The sequence below is a fragment of the Carlito syrichta genome, unplaced genomic scaffold (genome assembly GCF_000164805.1).
Source record: "Carlito syrichta isolate Samal-C Ts95f unplaced genomic scaffold, Tarsius_syrichta-2.0.1 Scaffold311911, whole genome shotgun sequence".
NCBI lineage: Eukaryota > Metazoa > Chordata > Mammalia > Primates > Tarsiidae > Carlito > Carlito syrichta.
Window position 1 is genome coordinate 67,603 of NW_007256007.1, and position 15,447 is coordinate 83,049.

General features: G+C 51.9%; 1 protein-coding gene across 1 annotated transcript in view; it reads left to right on the forward strand.

Moving 5' to 3' along the window:
* MSI1 (musashi RNA binding protein 1) overlaps window positions 1-15,447 on the forward strand; it is a 28,048-nt gene that overhangs the window by 8,608 nt on the left and 3,993 nt on the right. The window contains exons 7-14 of the mRNA XM_008069305.2: window positions 2,682-2,730; window positions 4,188-4,270; window positions 4,689-4,806; window positions 7,509-7,589; window positions 9,430-9,486; window positions 13,147-13,215; window positions 14,051-14,205; window positions 14,657-14,719. Of these exons, the coding sequence (XP_008067496.1) occupies window positions 2,682-2,730; window positions 4,188-4,270; window positions 4,689-4,806; window positions 7,509-7,589; window positions 9,430-9,486; window positions 13,147-13,215; window positions 14,051-14,205; window positions 14,657-14,698 (654 nt within the window). The 3' untranslated portion in view covers window positions 14,699-14,719. The remainder of the gene's footprint in view (window positions 1-2,681; window positions 2,731-4,187; window positions 4,271-4,688; window positions 4,807-7,508; window positions 7,590-9,429; window positions 9,487-13,146; window positions 13,216-14,050; window positions 14,206-14,656; window positions 14,720-15,447) is intronic.

Consider the following 15,447-nt stretch of genomic DNA (forward strand, 5'->3'; position numbering starts at 1 on the left):
GGGAAGGGCGCTCCTGGGAAGCAGCAGGCCCGGCTCGGCTCCGGCGGGGTGTCTTTGTGTCTGAGCGCCGAGCATTAGAGCTCGCACTAATCTGATCCAGCAGCTGTGATTGGAGGCCGCCTGCCCCCGGGGCCGGCGTTGCCATGGCAACCGGGCCCCAGGAGAAGCCGTCAGCGGCCGCGTCTTTTGTTCGGGCCTAAATCGGCGTTGGCATGTGAAACCGGCCCGGGGAGGCCAGGGGGAGCCGGAGAATAGGCTGCCAGGGAGCGAAGGGGACAGCCGGGAATGCCAAGGGCCCCGCGGCGGGGGGCTCCCCGCCCGGATCGAGGGGCCGCCGCCGAGGGGGGAACAATGGTCAGCCGCCATGGCTGCCACTCAGGCTTAGCGGCCGCCGAACTTGGCGGCTCCCACTGGTCAGCAGGCCTCGGCCGCCTCCCCTCCCCCCGCCCGAGCCCCCCTGCCCTCGGGTTCCCATGGAGACCAAAGCCTATTAAGGACACCGGGCCGGGAGCCTCCCTCCCCTCAGCTGGTCCCAGGAGGGGACACCGGCGGGGGGTAACCTGGACCCCCAGCCATTTCCCTCGCCCCTTGCCCTGGCCTCAACCCCGCCGCCCCACTGGGGGTCTGTTCCGCCAAGGCCCAAGATGAAGGGTCTAGGGGCTGGGGATGGTGGAGTTGCAAGGTTGGGCAGAGGAGGGCGGAGAGGGCTGTCGTTTGGGCTGAATCCATGTATGGGTCAGGCAAGAACTCAGAGCTGTTGGATTAGGCAGGAAGGTGTGGCTAGCTCATTCATTCATTCATTCGAAAAATATTGATTGAGCACAAGTCAAGGTTCGCAGTAGGACAGGTGGTCATGGTCATAGCCCCAACTGACACACTGTCCTCGTGCAGCCTTCAAGGCAGTAGTGTTGGGCTGCTCTCTTTCTAGCACTGCCACGCTCCCCCACGTGACTATGCGCAAGCCCCTCCATAATGAAGCTAATAATAATAGCCATTATTTATTAAGCACTTGCTGTATCCCAGGTACTGTGAGTTCAGAGTGTTGGATGTACTGTCTCATTTAACTCTTCCCAAAGCCAGGTGTGGTGGTACACATTTGTCAGAAGTATTGAGGCTGAGTCAGAAGTACTGCTTGGGTCCAGGAGTTTGAGAACAGCCTGGGCAACATAGTGAGATCATGTCTCCGAAAAAGTGTTTAAGTGTCTTTCTTTTCATTCCTTCCTATGAGACAGACACTTATACCCATTTCACAGATGATAAACCAAAGTATAGAAACGTCAAACTTCTTGCTCAAGGTTACTCGACCAGTAAATGCAGGACCCAGGATTCTACCACAGCCTGTCCTTCCCAAGGCCTGTGCTTTGATCACAGTCCTCCCTTCTGAGTTTCTGTTTTCCGTTGGTTAAGCAAGGGCACAAAGATGGGCTGAATCTGAAGCGACTGCCCAGGTTGGACGGTTCAGCTGATTCAGGATCAAGACCCAGGGGATTGGGTCCGTAGGGATGGAAGTGAGGGTGGCACTCTGCTGTATGGTCCCTGAGACAGGAGCCTTCTTGGGAAGGGAGATGTCATTAACCTCTGAGATTCTCTAGGGCTCCCCTCCCGGCCACTGCCTCCTGGCTCAGTGGGGTCCTGGTTCTCCCAGGGGGCAGTCAGAGGCCCAGTGTAGCTTGGCACCTAAGGAGAACTAGAGGATCACCCTAGTTCAGGGTCTGCCCTTTCCACTTTAATGAGGCAGATGATGGGCCTGGAAATGGAGGGAAGGAGAATGGGGAAGAGGCTGGGCCCCATGGCCTGAGGGAAGTTTTTCTTTATCCTTTGGATACCTGGCCTTTCAGGGGAGGGTCGGGGCTAAAATGGGATAGGAGTTATCAGAGGCAGCCCCTGATTTATACCAAGGGTGAATCAGACCTCAACTAAGAGGGCAGGGAGGAGGCGCCAGATGCAGGCAAAGGAAGGGAGTCAGGACCATGGGGTAGAAGCTAAGGCCTTTGGCTGTCAGCGTATCTGAGATTGCCTGGAGGGAGTAGCAAGAAAAGTAGACTGGGGTCCAAGAGCGGTGGATCACGCAGACCCTCCCTCCCCCTTCCGCAGTCCCTTTCCCTCCCCCAGTCAGTGGGAGGCAAGCAGCCCAGGCACTGAACTCTACTTGCTTTAATTACAGCCTCTAGCAAAAGGAAACTTCAATTAGAGGAAAAGATCTGTACCAGGAGAGGGGAGTCCAGTCTGGCTGCCATCCTCCTCGCCTTTTGCAAAAAGGGAAGGGGCTTTTGCTTCCCTGTCTCATAATCTTCCTCCCACATTTCCTTCTGTGGCACCTGCTCAGTGCCTCCTACTCCCCGGTTTTGGTCTAGGTCTTGCTGTGTGACCTTAGGTGGACCACTTCACCTCTCTGAGTCTATTTCCTTGTCTACAAAATGGGGATCTTACCACTCAGGGAATGTTGGAAGGAGTACCAGGCACATATTTGGAGCTTAACAAAAGCAGGCTGGTCCACTGAGAATCCAGTAGTTGAACAGGGGATGCTGTGGCATCCAGGGGGTTACAGATGGAAAGCTTTCCCTGCACGGGGAGCAGATTTTAGTGAATGCCTGGAGTGGACAAGACGGGAGTGGGTTGCATGAGCCCCTGTTGCTAGGTTGTGGTGTCTGGTGGGTCCTCCATGGCAGGCTCTGTTTCAGGTGGACGATGCCATGCTGATGTTTGACAAAACCACCAACCGGCACAGAGGTGAGTGTGGCCCCCTCCCCCTTCCCAGACTGGGCCCTGTGGTCAGCCAGGGGGCTACAGGTCACAGCTGCCCTTTCATCTTGCCTCTTGACATCCTATCCCTGAGGATCTGCATCCTCTCCTGGGCCTGGCCTTACAGAAGGCTTTTGTCCCACTGTTTCCTGTGCTAGAAACTTGCCGAATTGCAGACACCCGAGAGTAGCAGAGGAGCAGCCCCTCCACCAACTGAGCCATCCACCCCCGCCCTAGCTGGTGTCTGCCTCTGCTGGGCTTACCTTTTCCCTGGTAACCAGAGCTTACTCCAGGCCACCCAGGGTCCGGCTGACTCCACAGCCCCAGGCTGTCTACTCTTGCCCAGCCCCCAGCTCCCTTGCCCCTGAACCTGTGAGCATCTGGACCACACTGTGTGCACTGCCTGGTTGTTTTTCTCCCAAGGGCCTGGCCTTTGGACAAGCCTCTTTCCAGCCCCTGGGGCACACCCGGCAGGAGGCAGGGTTTTTTCTCCAGTTGCTTCAGGGCTTTGGGTCTTTTAGTTTGTTTTGGGAGTGGGGTATGTGCTCTGTGTATGTGCATGTGAGGATGCCCGAGTATTTATTATATAAACACACATAATATATAGCATATATAATGTGATATATATAACATATGATATATAACATATTATATATATATAGGGTATTGGTATGTCAAGCTAACTGTACATGCCTAGAGCACCAGTGTCTCTGGGATATGTGCATACCTAGGGGTGTGTGTGTGTGTGTGCACGCATGCCTACATACCATATATGTGCATGTCTGTGTACAAATGCATGTTTGTGCATGTACACCTTTGTGTAAGTTTCATTAAGTGTTTGTGTGTAATCTTTCTTATCTCTTTGGAAAGCATCTGAGGAAGAAAAAAAGCATGTTGAGTATATTCTCATCAAAGCCCTTCTACTTTCTTTTTTTTTTTTTTGAGTTGGAGTCTCACTGTCGCCCAGACTGGAGTGCAGTGGCCGCTCCCGGCCACTGCAGCCTCGACCTGCTGGGCTCTAGCAATCCTTCCACCTCAGCCTTCCAAGTAGCTGGAACTACAAATTTTTGATTTATTCTAGAGATGAGCTCTCACCAAGTTGCCCAGGCGGGTCTCAAATCCGCAGGCTCAGGCAATTCACTCACCTCAGCCTCCCAAGGCACGGGATTACAGGCTGAGCCACCAAGCCCGGCTAGCTCTTCTACTTTCTAACTTGCCATGTGACCTTGGGCAAGTTTTTCACTTCTCTGAGTCTTGTTTTGCTCATCTGTAATTTGGAACTTAAAATTCTGTCTCTGTGTAGTTGAGAGGCTCCTAGGCTGTGGGCAGAGCGTTTTCTTTAATTCTCAGACAGTCACCAGAGGGGTGGGCATATTGATATGGCATTGAGTTTTGACTATGAGCCCTGGTTCTGACCTTGCCTTTGCCCCTTGTCCAACCTCCAGGGTTCGGGTTTGTCACATTTGAGAGTGAGGATATTGTGGAGAAAGTGTGTGAAATCCATTTCCATGAAATCAACAACAAAATGGTGAGCTGGGATTGGATGGGGTAGAGGTATGGCGAGAGACTGGGGGCCCAGGCGAAGCCAGGCAGGGGAGCTCTGAGGTTTCAGAGGCAGGCAGAGCGGCCTCCAAGTGGGGCAGAGCCAGTTCTCCCACACCTTGAAAATCTAGACAAGGAGGCAGTGTCACCTGGCTGTTGACTTCCCCTCTCTGAGCCTTAGTGTCCACATCTGTAAAATGGAAGTGCCAACAGCTGCTCATCAAAGGGTCGACATAAGCTTTCATTGAATTATTGCACACAAAGCCATTTATGTGATGCCTAGCACAGAGCGAACGCTCCATCAATAGTAACTCTGAAAGTAGTAGTAAAGAGGCCGACTAGGGAACAGGAGGGGCAGTGACCCTAGGTCTGCAGAAAGAACTGACTGCTGGGTCTTATTCCAGGTGGAATGTAAGAAAGCTCAGCCAAAGGAGGTGATGTCGCCAACGGGCTCAGCCCGGGGAAGGTCTCGAGTCATGCCCTATGGAATGGACGCCTTCATGCTGGGCATTGGCATGCTGGGTATGTGCGCGGCTTGCGCCTGTGGCTTCTTTCTGCCAGAACTGCTCCTGGGGCTAGCAGGGGCTGCGTGGGTGCCGCACCTCCTTTGTGGTCTGCCCTCCTCCTGTCTGAGTCACTGGGAGGGAGTGAGGACTGGGGATCTGTCCAGTGGGACAGTCCTACCCAAGGTGGGGTGGTTTGGTTGGGGGGTGCTGCCCCCTGGTGGTGGTCAGAAGAAAGGTCCAACCATGTAAACTGTCAATCTGTCTTCCCTCACCCATCCATCCCATCATTCCTCCATCCATCACTTCATCCAGTAAATGGTAGCAACTATATGTGCCAGGCTCTGTGCCAGGAATTACAACAGTGACTTTCCTGGAGCTTTCTGACTTGGCAGGGGAGATAAATAAGAAGCTAAATAGATTTAAGACAGAAGTGTAGAGTGCCAAGGGAGTGTGGTCATAGGGAACTTGACCAAGACTTGGAGAAGTGACATTTGAGTCTGTGAGTTGAGTAGGAGCCATTTATGGGAGGGCTGGGGAGAAGGGAAGGAAAAAAGTGTTCCAGCCAGGCAGAGGGAACAGTATTTGCAAAGGCCTGAAACCCTTGGGAAGGCAAAAAAAAAAAAAAAAAAAGCCTACCTCTTGTTAATCATTCAACTAATAGTAACTGAGCAGTTTCTGAGAGGCAGGACTTGCTCTTGTGGGGCTCTCCCTCAAGTGGGAGACAGGAGTAAGTGGGTATTGCTGCCACAGAGTGGTCGGAAGCCATGGGAGGTCCAAGGAGGCACTTAAATCCACCTGGAGGAAGTGAAGGGTATGATGAGTCTTAAAAGTTGACAGGGAGTCAGCCATGCTTTGGGTCCAGGCCTCAGGGTGATCAATCTGAGCTTGGCCCCCAGGAAACTCATGGTCTCCTTGGAGAGATAAGATGTGTACACACAGAAAGAGAACAGTGCAAGGGGATCTTTATGCCAGGCATGGGGGAGGACTGCACATGGAGGTCCCCTGGGAATTCGGAGGAGAAGATCATGGTATTGGCCCAAGGGTCAGGGTTGGGATCACAGACATGGGGGGAGGGGAGTCCCGTCAAAAGAGGCAGTCTTCCTTGAGGTTGTTTTCTTCAACTTTGTATTCAAAAGTAATTCCAAACTCTCAGAAGAGTTGCAAAAATAAAATAGTACAAAGAACATCCATACATCCTTTTCTCAGATTCAACTGTTGTTAGCATTTTGCCCTATTTGCTTTATCAGTGTCAATCTGTGTGTATATATGTGTGTGTATACATGTACCTATGTGTACATATACACATACTTCTAACTTGTCCCTGAATCATTTGAGGGTTAGTTATAAGTTTCCTAGCCCTTCATCCATAAATACTTCCTAAGATTAGAGATAGTCTTCCATGTAACCACAGTTTAAACATTACCAATTTTATAAATTTATATTGATATACTATTCTTACCTAGTCTACTTTCTATTTTCCGATTTTATCAATTGACTCCACTAGTGCTCTTTATAGCATATTTTTACTTTCCAGACAGGATCTAGGTTAGAATCAGATGGGTCAGATTTAGTTGTCTCGTCTTTTTCATCACCTAGAAAATTGAGGACGTTTTCTTTTAAGATTATTTATGAGTCCGTTTCAGCCCCATTTAAAAGGTGGGGGGGGAGAAATTCCTTACAAAATAGTGAGATTAGTGGTTAGGAGGCTTGGATTGGTTAGATCTGAGTTTTGAATCTAAATTGCACCATTGTCACTAACGATATGATTTTTCTTTGGGAAAACAGAACATCAGCACTTAAGAGAAATCATGATCTGGGCATGGTGGCTCACGTCTGTAATCCCAGCACTTTGGGAGGCTGAGGTGGAAGGATTGCTTAAGCCCAGGAGTTTGAGAACAGCCTGGACAATATAGTGAGGCCTTTCCTCTACAAAAAAATGAGAAAATTATCCAGGCATGGTGGTACCCACCTATAGTCCCAGTTACTCAGCTATTTGGGAGACCGAGGCAGGAGGATCACCTGAGCCCAGGAGATCAAGGCTGTGGTGAGCTGTAATTGTGCCACTGTACTCCAGCCTGGGCAACAGAGTGAGACTCTGACGCAAAAAAAAAAAAAATCATGAGATCAGTTCAGATAATGGCCATCAGAGCTAAGAGAAAAACCAGGGTGACATGATAGAGATTGTAACTGATGGGAAGGAGAACTCCTAAGGGACGACATCTCGGAGTCTAACACTGTGAGAAGGACTCAGTCATGCAACAATCTGAGGAAGAGTGTTCCAGGTGGAGGCAACAACATGTGCAAAGGCTCTGAGGTGGGAACAAGCTTAGCAAAGCGGAGAAACAGCAAAGAAGCCAGTGTGGCTGGAGCAGAGGGAGGGAGGGGCAGAATACAGATGAGGACAGGAAGGAAGCAGGACCCAGAGCACGAAGGGCTTTGGATTCTTCTCAGCCTGTAAGTGTCACCAATCCCCAGCTTCCTTGTCTGTAAAATGGAGTCCCTAATAGTACTTAGCTCTTAGGGTGTTTGTGAGGCTTAATGAGATAATGAAGTGTGCAGTGTGCTCAGCGCGGGACTTGGCATGCAGAAGATATTTGCAACTGACTGTTACTCATAATATGGGATGGTGAGAGGGAAATGAGTGGCTCAGATCCCTCCCCAGTGAGCATGAGTTGAGTTGTGGGTGCAGCATCTGACACTGTTCCCTTGCCCCATCAGGTTACCCGGGTTTCCAAGCCACGACCTATGCCAGCCGGAGTTATACAGGGCTTGCCCCTGGCTATACCTACCAGTTCCCCGGTAAGTCCTGCTTGGTGTCCCTCTGCTGCCAGCATGTCCCCAGTTCCTGGGCAGTCAGACTCCTCAGGGCGGTGTCTGGGGTTGCATGGCTGGGGATCTGCCTGCTGGAGGCTTAGAAGGAAGGGCATGTCTGAGGAAGAAGGGCCTCTCCCCACCCATCCCCTCCTCACCCCCTTCCCCGGAAACTGGGGGCAGGGGCTTCCAATGTGGCTCTGCATGGCATGGTTCTCTCCCAGGCCATTCTCTGCCTGCTTCCTGCCTTTCTCTCCTCCCCACCCAACTCCAGCGTTGCCACTTCACCCAAGGAGGGCATCGGGCTTGTGATGGGGGGCCTCTCTGAGGGCCAGTATTGGTCGTGTCTTCATGGACACACTTATAATGACCAGATGCCATGCTGAGCCCTTTCAAGTCCAGACAGGGTGCTATGCTGAGACCCTAAATGCTGAAAAAAAAATTCAGAAGCATTATAATCACCAATTGCATTTGCAATTCAGCACGAAAATAACACTAGACCTTAAAATAAGTGTCGGGGCCAGGTGTGGTGGCTCAGCCTGTAATCCCAGCACTTTGGGAGGCTGAGGTGAGTGGATTGCCTGAGTCCGCGGGTTCGAGACCCACCCGGGCAACTAGGCGAGATCTCGTCTCTACAATAAATCAAAAAACTAGCTGGGCATGGTAGCACACACCTGTAGTTCCGGCTACTTGGAAGGCTGAGGCGGAAGGATCGCCGGCGCCCAGCAGGTTGAGGCTGCGGTGGCCAGGAGTGTGCCACTGCACTCCAGTATGGGCAACAGAGTGAGACTCCAACTCAAAAAAAATAAAATAAGTGTCAGGAAGCCCAGCAAAGTTCTGGACTATTCCTTAATGACTATTCAATGTTATTTTCTTTGAAACATCAAATATCAAACCTTTGCACCTATAATCCCAGCACTTGGGAGGCCGAGGTGAGAGGATTGCCTGAGCCCACAAGTTCGAGACCAGCCTGAGCAATTTGGCAAGACCTCATCTCTACAATAACTCAAGAATTAGCCGGGCATGGTAGCACATGCCTGTAGTTCCAGCTACTTGGAAGGCTGAGATGGAAGAATCACCTGAGCCCAGCAGGTCGAGGCTGCGGTGACCATGAGCGTGCCACTGCACTCCAGCCTGGGTGACAGAATGAGAGATTCCAACTCCCAAAAAAAAAACCTTTTGCAAGGTTTTTTATGTTTTGATTTTTTGGATCTTATTTATTTGAAGGGTCCCTAAGTACTTGCATCCTCTACCCAGATCTCTTCAGCTTAGAATCATTTGTACATTGTGTTACCTCATTCTCCCAGTAATCTCATGATTATCCTCATTTTATAGATGAGGAAATAGGTTCAGAGAGGAAGAATGACTCGCTAAGATGACACAACTAGGAAGTGACAGATCCCAAGCCTGACCTGTTCTAGGGCCATCGCTTTTCATCAAACTGCTTCCCCATAAAAAAAGAAAAGAAAAAGAGGAGATTCTGGAAGGAGATGTTTTTGGTGCAATCTTAAGCCTTTTAAGAAACATCTGGAATCGTGGCTCTAGCCCTGCCCCATGCCTAGGGTATAGGTGGCAACTCTGCCCTCTCTCTCTCTCTCTCTCTCTCTCTCTCTCTCTCTCTCTCTCTGTCACTCTGTCTCTCTTCCCTGTGTCTGTTTCCTTGCCCTCCTCTGCCTGCCGGGCACCATGCGCTCCCATTCCCAGCTCTTAAGCCCTCTGCATGGCCTGTCCCCTCACCCAGTGTCCCTGTGGGTGCATTTGTCCTCCCTGGGCCATGTCCAAGGGGCCTCCCCTGCTTCTTCCTAAGCTGTTTTACGTTTCATTTTAGAATTCCGTGTAGAGCGGACCCCTCTCCCGAGCGCCCCAGTCCTCCCCGAGCTTACAGGTCAGTCGCTCGGATTTCGTATACCTCACAGGCCACAGCGGGAGAAAGAGAAGGGGCTCAGGGTCCTTCCTGGAAAGCTAGCGGGACCCTTTTCTCCTCCCTGCCAGCCTTCTCGCTGTGGGGACACAGCAGACTGTGCCTGGGCACTGGCCAGTCTGGGTGGTTACATGGCCCTTAAGGGTGGGGCATAGGACCAAGCCAAGCAGATGGAGGCAAAGTCACTCATTCATCCATTTGGCAAATATTTATCTAACACCTCCCGGGTGCCAGGCTCCATGGAGGCTCTGGGATCTGGCAGTGAACAAGCCAGGGTCTCAAACTCATTGCAAAGTGGGCCAGGTGGGGACTTCTGTACACTAGAATGGGCATTCCTGCACTCGGTGCCCATAGACTTTTGCCAGGGGGAGATGCAGACTCAGTATACTCAGGTCTCATTTTTCCAAAGAAGCTAGCAACTAGGCTCTTGCTTTTGTATGAATTTCCCAATTATTTGTAAATGTTGGCAACAGATTCCAAATAATTAAAATATTGTGCCAGGCGTGGTGGCTCACACCTGTAATCCCAGCACTTTGGGAGGCGGAGGTGAGAGGATTGCCTGAGCCCAGGGATTCAAAACCAGCCTGGGCAACTTGGCAAGACCTCGTCTCTGTAACAAATCAAAAAACTGGCCAGGCATGGTGGCGCATGCCTGTAGTTCCAACTACATGGAAGGCTGAGGTGGAAGGATCGCCTGAGTCCAGCAGGTCAAGGCTGCGGTGGCATGCCACTGCACTCCAGCCTGGGCAACAGAGTGAGACTCCAACTCAAACTATGTGTATATAGTGCACCAAATGAAACATATTCAAGGGCCGAATCCAGCTCTACAGCCGCCCCTTGGTAAGTTCAGGGCAAGTGGGATGAAGGTGCTTGGTGACCGGGGGCTGGTTCTGACTGGAGCCTTCACTGGGGCCAGCTGGCTCAGCTGCAGAGCAGGATCTGAACTAGGGGGACTGTGAGCACACGGGGTGGGCTGTGAGGGGTTTCTCTGTCAAACCTGCTTCTCCCCCCACCCCACCCTAGACTCTTCCCCCCAACCCGACCATATGCAAAGGACGTGAGCATGAGTGCTGATTTCGATGAAACCTTCCTTCCAAGGGGTGTTCAGAGTTTCCCCAAAGTAGGAGAGGGGAGAGAGAAACATGGGGTGAAGGAAAGGGAGGGAGGAGATCCCTAGAGATGGAGGTGATAGCTCTTTCCTGACCAGCAGTTGGAGGATGTGGGGGGCTGAAAGGAGGTCCTTGTTACCCATTTAAGAACTACAAGGGCTGGGAGCAGTGGCTTATGCCTGTAATCCCAGTACTTTGGGAGGCTGGGGCAGGAGGATCACTTGAGGCCGGGAGTTAGAGACCAGGACAATATAGCAAAACCCTGTTTCTGCAAGTAATTTAAAAGTCAGTCACGGTGGCATATACCTGTAATCCCAGTTATTCATGAGACTGACATGGGAGGATCGCTTGAGCCCAGAAATTCAAGGCTACAGTGAGCTATGATTGTGCCACTGTACCCCAACCTGGGTGACAGAGCGAGAGAGTGCCTGCCTCTCTTAAAGAACTGTGTGTTGAGTACCTCCTGTACAAGGGACACTCTGCCAGACCCTGGGGGCAGAGCCGGGATAAGATAGAGGCAGACCCTGCCGTCTCAGAACTTGTAGTCTACAGAGGGAAACAAATAGTTATTATACAAACAAGTAATTCTTAACAGTGTGGTACGCACCTGCTGGGTTGGCTACTCTGACTTTATTCTGCAGAAATGCCTAAATGGGCCAAAAAACAGACCTCGGAACTCAGCCCCTGGTCGTAAAGAACTGAAGGAAGAAATGTCCCCTTTGGAGATATCTTGGCAGGAGAGGGAGAGGCTTCAAGGCTCAGCAATACTTGAGCGTCTAGGGTCAGAACTTTCTTATTTTCTTTTGCCTTGGAGAAAAGGAGACTGGGGTGTTTTTTGCATGTATTTTATACATATTTATTGTGCCAGATGCCTTTCCAGGCACTGGGGGTACAACGGTGAATGAAATAAACAAGGTAGAAAATGGAGACAGCAATAAATAAGTAAACAAACAAGTAAAGAAGATATTTTGGGGCTGGGCATGGTGGCTCAAGCCTATAATCCCAGCACTTTGAGAGGCCAAGGCGAGAGGATTGCCTGAGCCAGTGGGTTCGAGACCAGCCTGGGCTACACGGTGCAACCTTCTCTCTACAATTTAAAAAAATAGCTGGGCATGGTAGTGTGCACCTGTAGCTCCAGCTACTTGGAAGGCTGAGGCAGAAGGATGGCCTGAGCCCAGCAAGTCGAGGCTGCAGTGGCCGGGTGCGATGGAGTGAGACTCCCACTCAAAAAAAAAACCAAAAAGATATTTTGGGACTGTGAGAAGTTCCATAAGGAAAATTAAGCAGGGAAATATGCTAAGGCATTAGGTTTGGGGACAAGAGGCTGCCTTAGCAAGAGTAGTCAGGAAAGGCTTCCTAGAGGAGGTGACGTGTGAAGAGTCCCCAGTATGAAGTTCTTAGGAAAGACTCCAGGGTATGGGAATCTCAGTCCTGGATTTGAATCCCCCAATCCAATGGCCTTCCCAAAGATTTTCAAGTGCCTTGTGTCTGGGGTCCCTAACCACAAGTCTAGTTCTAGCCAGGGCCAAGGTCACCTCAACAGCCCCAAGGGGGACATCTAGGGGTGGGAGCCTGGTGTTTTGGAGGCTGCCACATGCAAACTCTACAGACTTTTGCTCTGCACGTGGGCAGAGCTAAGCAGTAGGGGGCGATCATCTCTCAGCCCTGGGCAGCTCCAGGCTCAAACCAGCTGGTTATTTAAGCAGAGGTACCTTCCTCCTTCGGCGGACAGTTATTAAACACTTGCTGTGTACAAGGCAAGGTGGAGGCAGACAGCACACAAGGGATTAGCAAGGTGCCTGTGTTTAAAGAGGGGATGACAGAAGAGGGACTGCAGGGGTTTAGGGGAGGGAGTGGCCGCTTCTGGCTGGGTGGTCGGGGAGGCCCTGCGGGGTGCACTCAGGGAAGGGAGTGAGGGAAACAGGACAGGCAGCAGAAGGCATGCAGTGAAGCCGTGGCCTCTGCTGGCAGCTAGCCTCAGCCTAACCCCACAGGGAGCTCTGGCGCCTGAGTTGCACCAGAGTCTCTCCCACTTGGAGGCAATAGGTCCAGCTCTCTGTCCCCCTGGTCCATCAATCACTAGCTGCAGTGGCTGGGGCTGCAAAGGGGGACAGAGCCTCCCTCCTGGGCACCTCTAGGCCAGATGGCTCCTGTTCTTCCAAGGGCACTCTGGAGAAGGGGACAGTGGCCGGCAGCACTTGCAGCAGGGTTGGGTGTCCTGTCCCCAGCCTCAACGAGTTTTAGGTTGTTCAGGTGTGTTCTTGGAATCCAGGAGAGAAACTGAGGCTGAGCTGCTCACTGGGAAGCCGGCCTCTTGCCTGCCTTTCTCCATTCATTGCGCGGGTCAGGACACAGACGGTGGCCAAGGTAGCTCTTCCTGCTTCAACCCTGGGGCTGTACTGACCCCTCTGAGGTGGAGTCAGGCTGGAGAGACTCTGTCCAGAAGGTCGGGGCCCCGTTTATCGACCTCCGCCCCTCACCAGCCACACTGATGTGTCCATACCTTCCATTTCAGCCATTCCTCTCACTGCGTATGGACCAATGGCAGCGGCGGCGGCGGCGGCAGCTGTGGTTCGAGGAACAGGTGAGGACTTTTGGGGTGCCAGAAGTGAGATCGGGGGTTATCGAGAGCAGAGAAGTCCCGAGGATAGGGGAGATGGCCACTGCTACTCCTTTGCCAAGGGACTCCTTTATTCATTCTCTCAAGTACTCACTGATCACCTCCTCTGTGCTGAGTGTTGTGCCAGCACTGGCAAATCAGCCAGGAGCGAGACTGACAGGGTCTCTGCCCTCCAGAGCTACAGGCTGGTGGGGGCAGCGGGTGTTGAAAAGGCAGTGGTCCTGATGGATGAAAGTTGTGCTGCCAGGAGAATCCAGATACCAGAGAAACTCCCAGCTGGGCCTCTGAGGAAGGCCAGGGAAGGCTTCCGGGAAGAAGGCCTTTCCACTTTGGGTCTGAAGGCAGAGAGGAGAAAAAGTCTTTCTGGCTGAGGGAATAGCATGTGACCAGGCCAGTGAATATGGGGCAGTGCAGACGTGGGTAGCAGGGAGAAGGAGGGAGGAAGGGCTGGGTGCTAGGGAAACAGCAGACATTTCAAATAGCAGAGGGCTGGGAGTCAGGGTTTAGCAAATGCCCTTGGCTGCCAGGTGGGGAAAGGTTGGAAGGGGCTCGAGAAGGGAGGTTGCTGAGTGGTCAGACAAGAGGTCATCGGAATGTGGGCTAGGGATAGTTAGATGATAGACTTGGAGAGATCTCCAGGGAGTGGGCCCACAGGGCTTGCGGGGAAGTGGGGGCCACAGTCAGGGTGGGTGGAAGAGGTTTGAGTGGGTGCTGTGGGGTGGCAGTGGGCGCCGGGGCTATCACCGTCTTCTTTCTGGGTTGTCAGGCTCTCACCCCTGGACGATGGCTCCCCCTCCAGGTTCGACTCCCAGCCGCACAGGGGGCTTCCTGGGGACCACCAGCCCCGGCCCCATGGCCGAGCTCTATGGGGCGGCCAACCAGGACTCAGGGGTCAGCAGTTACATCAGTGCCGCCAGCCCCGCCCCCAGCACCGGCTTTGGCCACAGTCTTGGGGTGAGTGGCCAGGCCTGGCGGCCTCCACCTCATCCCTCACCTTGGAAAACCCCAAAGTTGGGGAAGGGAAAGGACTTATCTGTCTGTGAGGGCAAAAGGAGGGTGAGGGAGAATGAATGGGGAAAGAAAGTGTTGTCAAGAGGGAACAATGTGGGTATTATTCAGTGGGCATTTAGTCATCACCCTCTATGCCAGGCATTGTGAGCTCTAGGGTTGTGCAAATGAAACACACACCACTCTGCCTGCTTGGAGGTTAGATTCCAGCTCAGGTGCCCCGGTTTTAACCAGGGTGCTGGGTATGTGCAGATTCCCAGGCCTACCCCAGAGACTCTTATAACAGGCCTGCAGTGGGTAGGGAGGGGTCTGGATCTCACCTCCAGTTTCCTGTGGAGAGAGAAGGAGCCCCTGGGCTTTCCCTAGGAACCTAGAAGTCTAATTCTTTTGTTTTCAGGGCCCTTTGATTGCCACAGCCTTCACCAATGGGTACCACTGAAGCAGGGGACAGTGGCAGGAGGTGAGGAGGTAGGGAGGGGTGGCAGTGGGGTGGCCTTGGGGAAGCCGGTCCTGGGTCATCCAGTCTGGGACATAGATCCCATCCCTGCCCTCAAGAACTCATAGTCCCAGGGAAGACAGACCTTTATACCATTATTGATTAATAAACATACGAGGGGGGACCCAAAAAAACCCCAGAATTATCTTTTGGAGGGCAGGCCCCTTGTAGTACACTCAGAGTTTGTTCCTCCAGATCAAACAGTCAACCAAAGTTTTTATCTGGAAGTTTTGAGAAGGTTGCTTCATGATTTGCGGAAGAAACATCCTGAATTGTGGCAAACAGGTGACTGGCTCTTCTACCATGACAACACACCTGCCCAGTTCAGCAGTTTTTGACCAAAAAAAAAAAAAAAAAAGGCATGACCCCTGTGCCCCACCCTCCCTAATTCACCTGATCTTGCCCCAAAGTGATTTTTTTTGTTTCACCTGATGAAAAAAAGTCCTCAAAGGGAAACATTTTGCCAGTGTGAAAGAAGTGAAAAAAGAAAAAACAAAAAAAGCAAAAACACTAAAGGCTATCAAAATTGGCAAGTTCAGAAACTGCTTTAAGCAGTGGAAAAAACATCTCAATAGGTGTATTGTTGACTGGCTCGGTGGCCCAGCCTGTAATCCCAGCACTTTGGGAGGCTAAGGTGAGTGGATTGCCTGAGCCCGCGGGTTCGAGACCCGCTGGGCAACTTGGTGAGACCT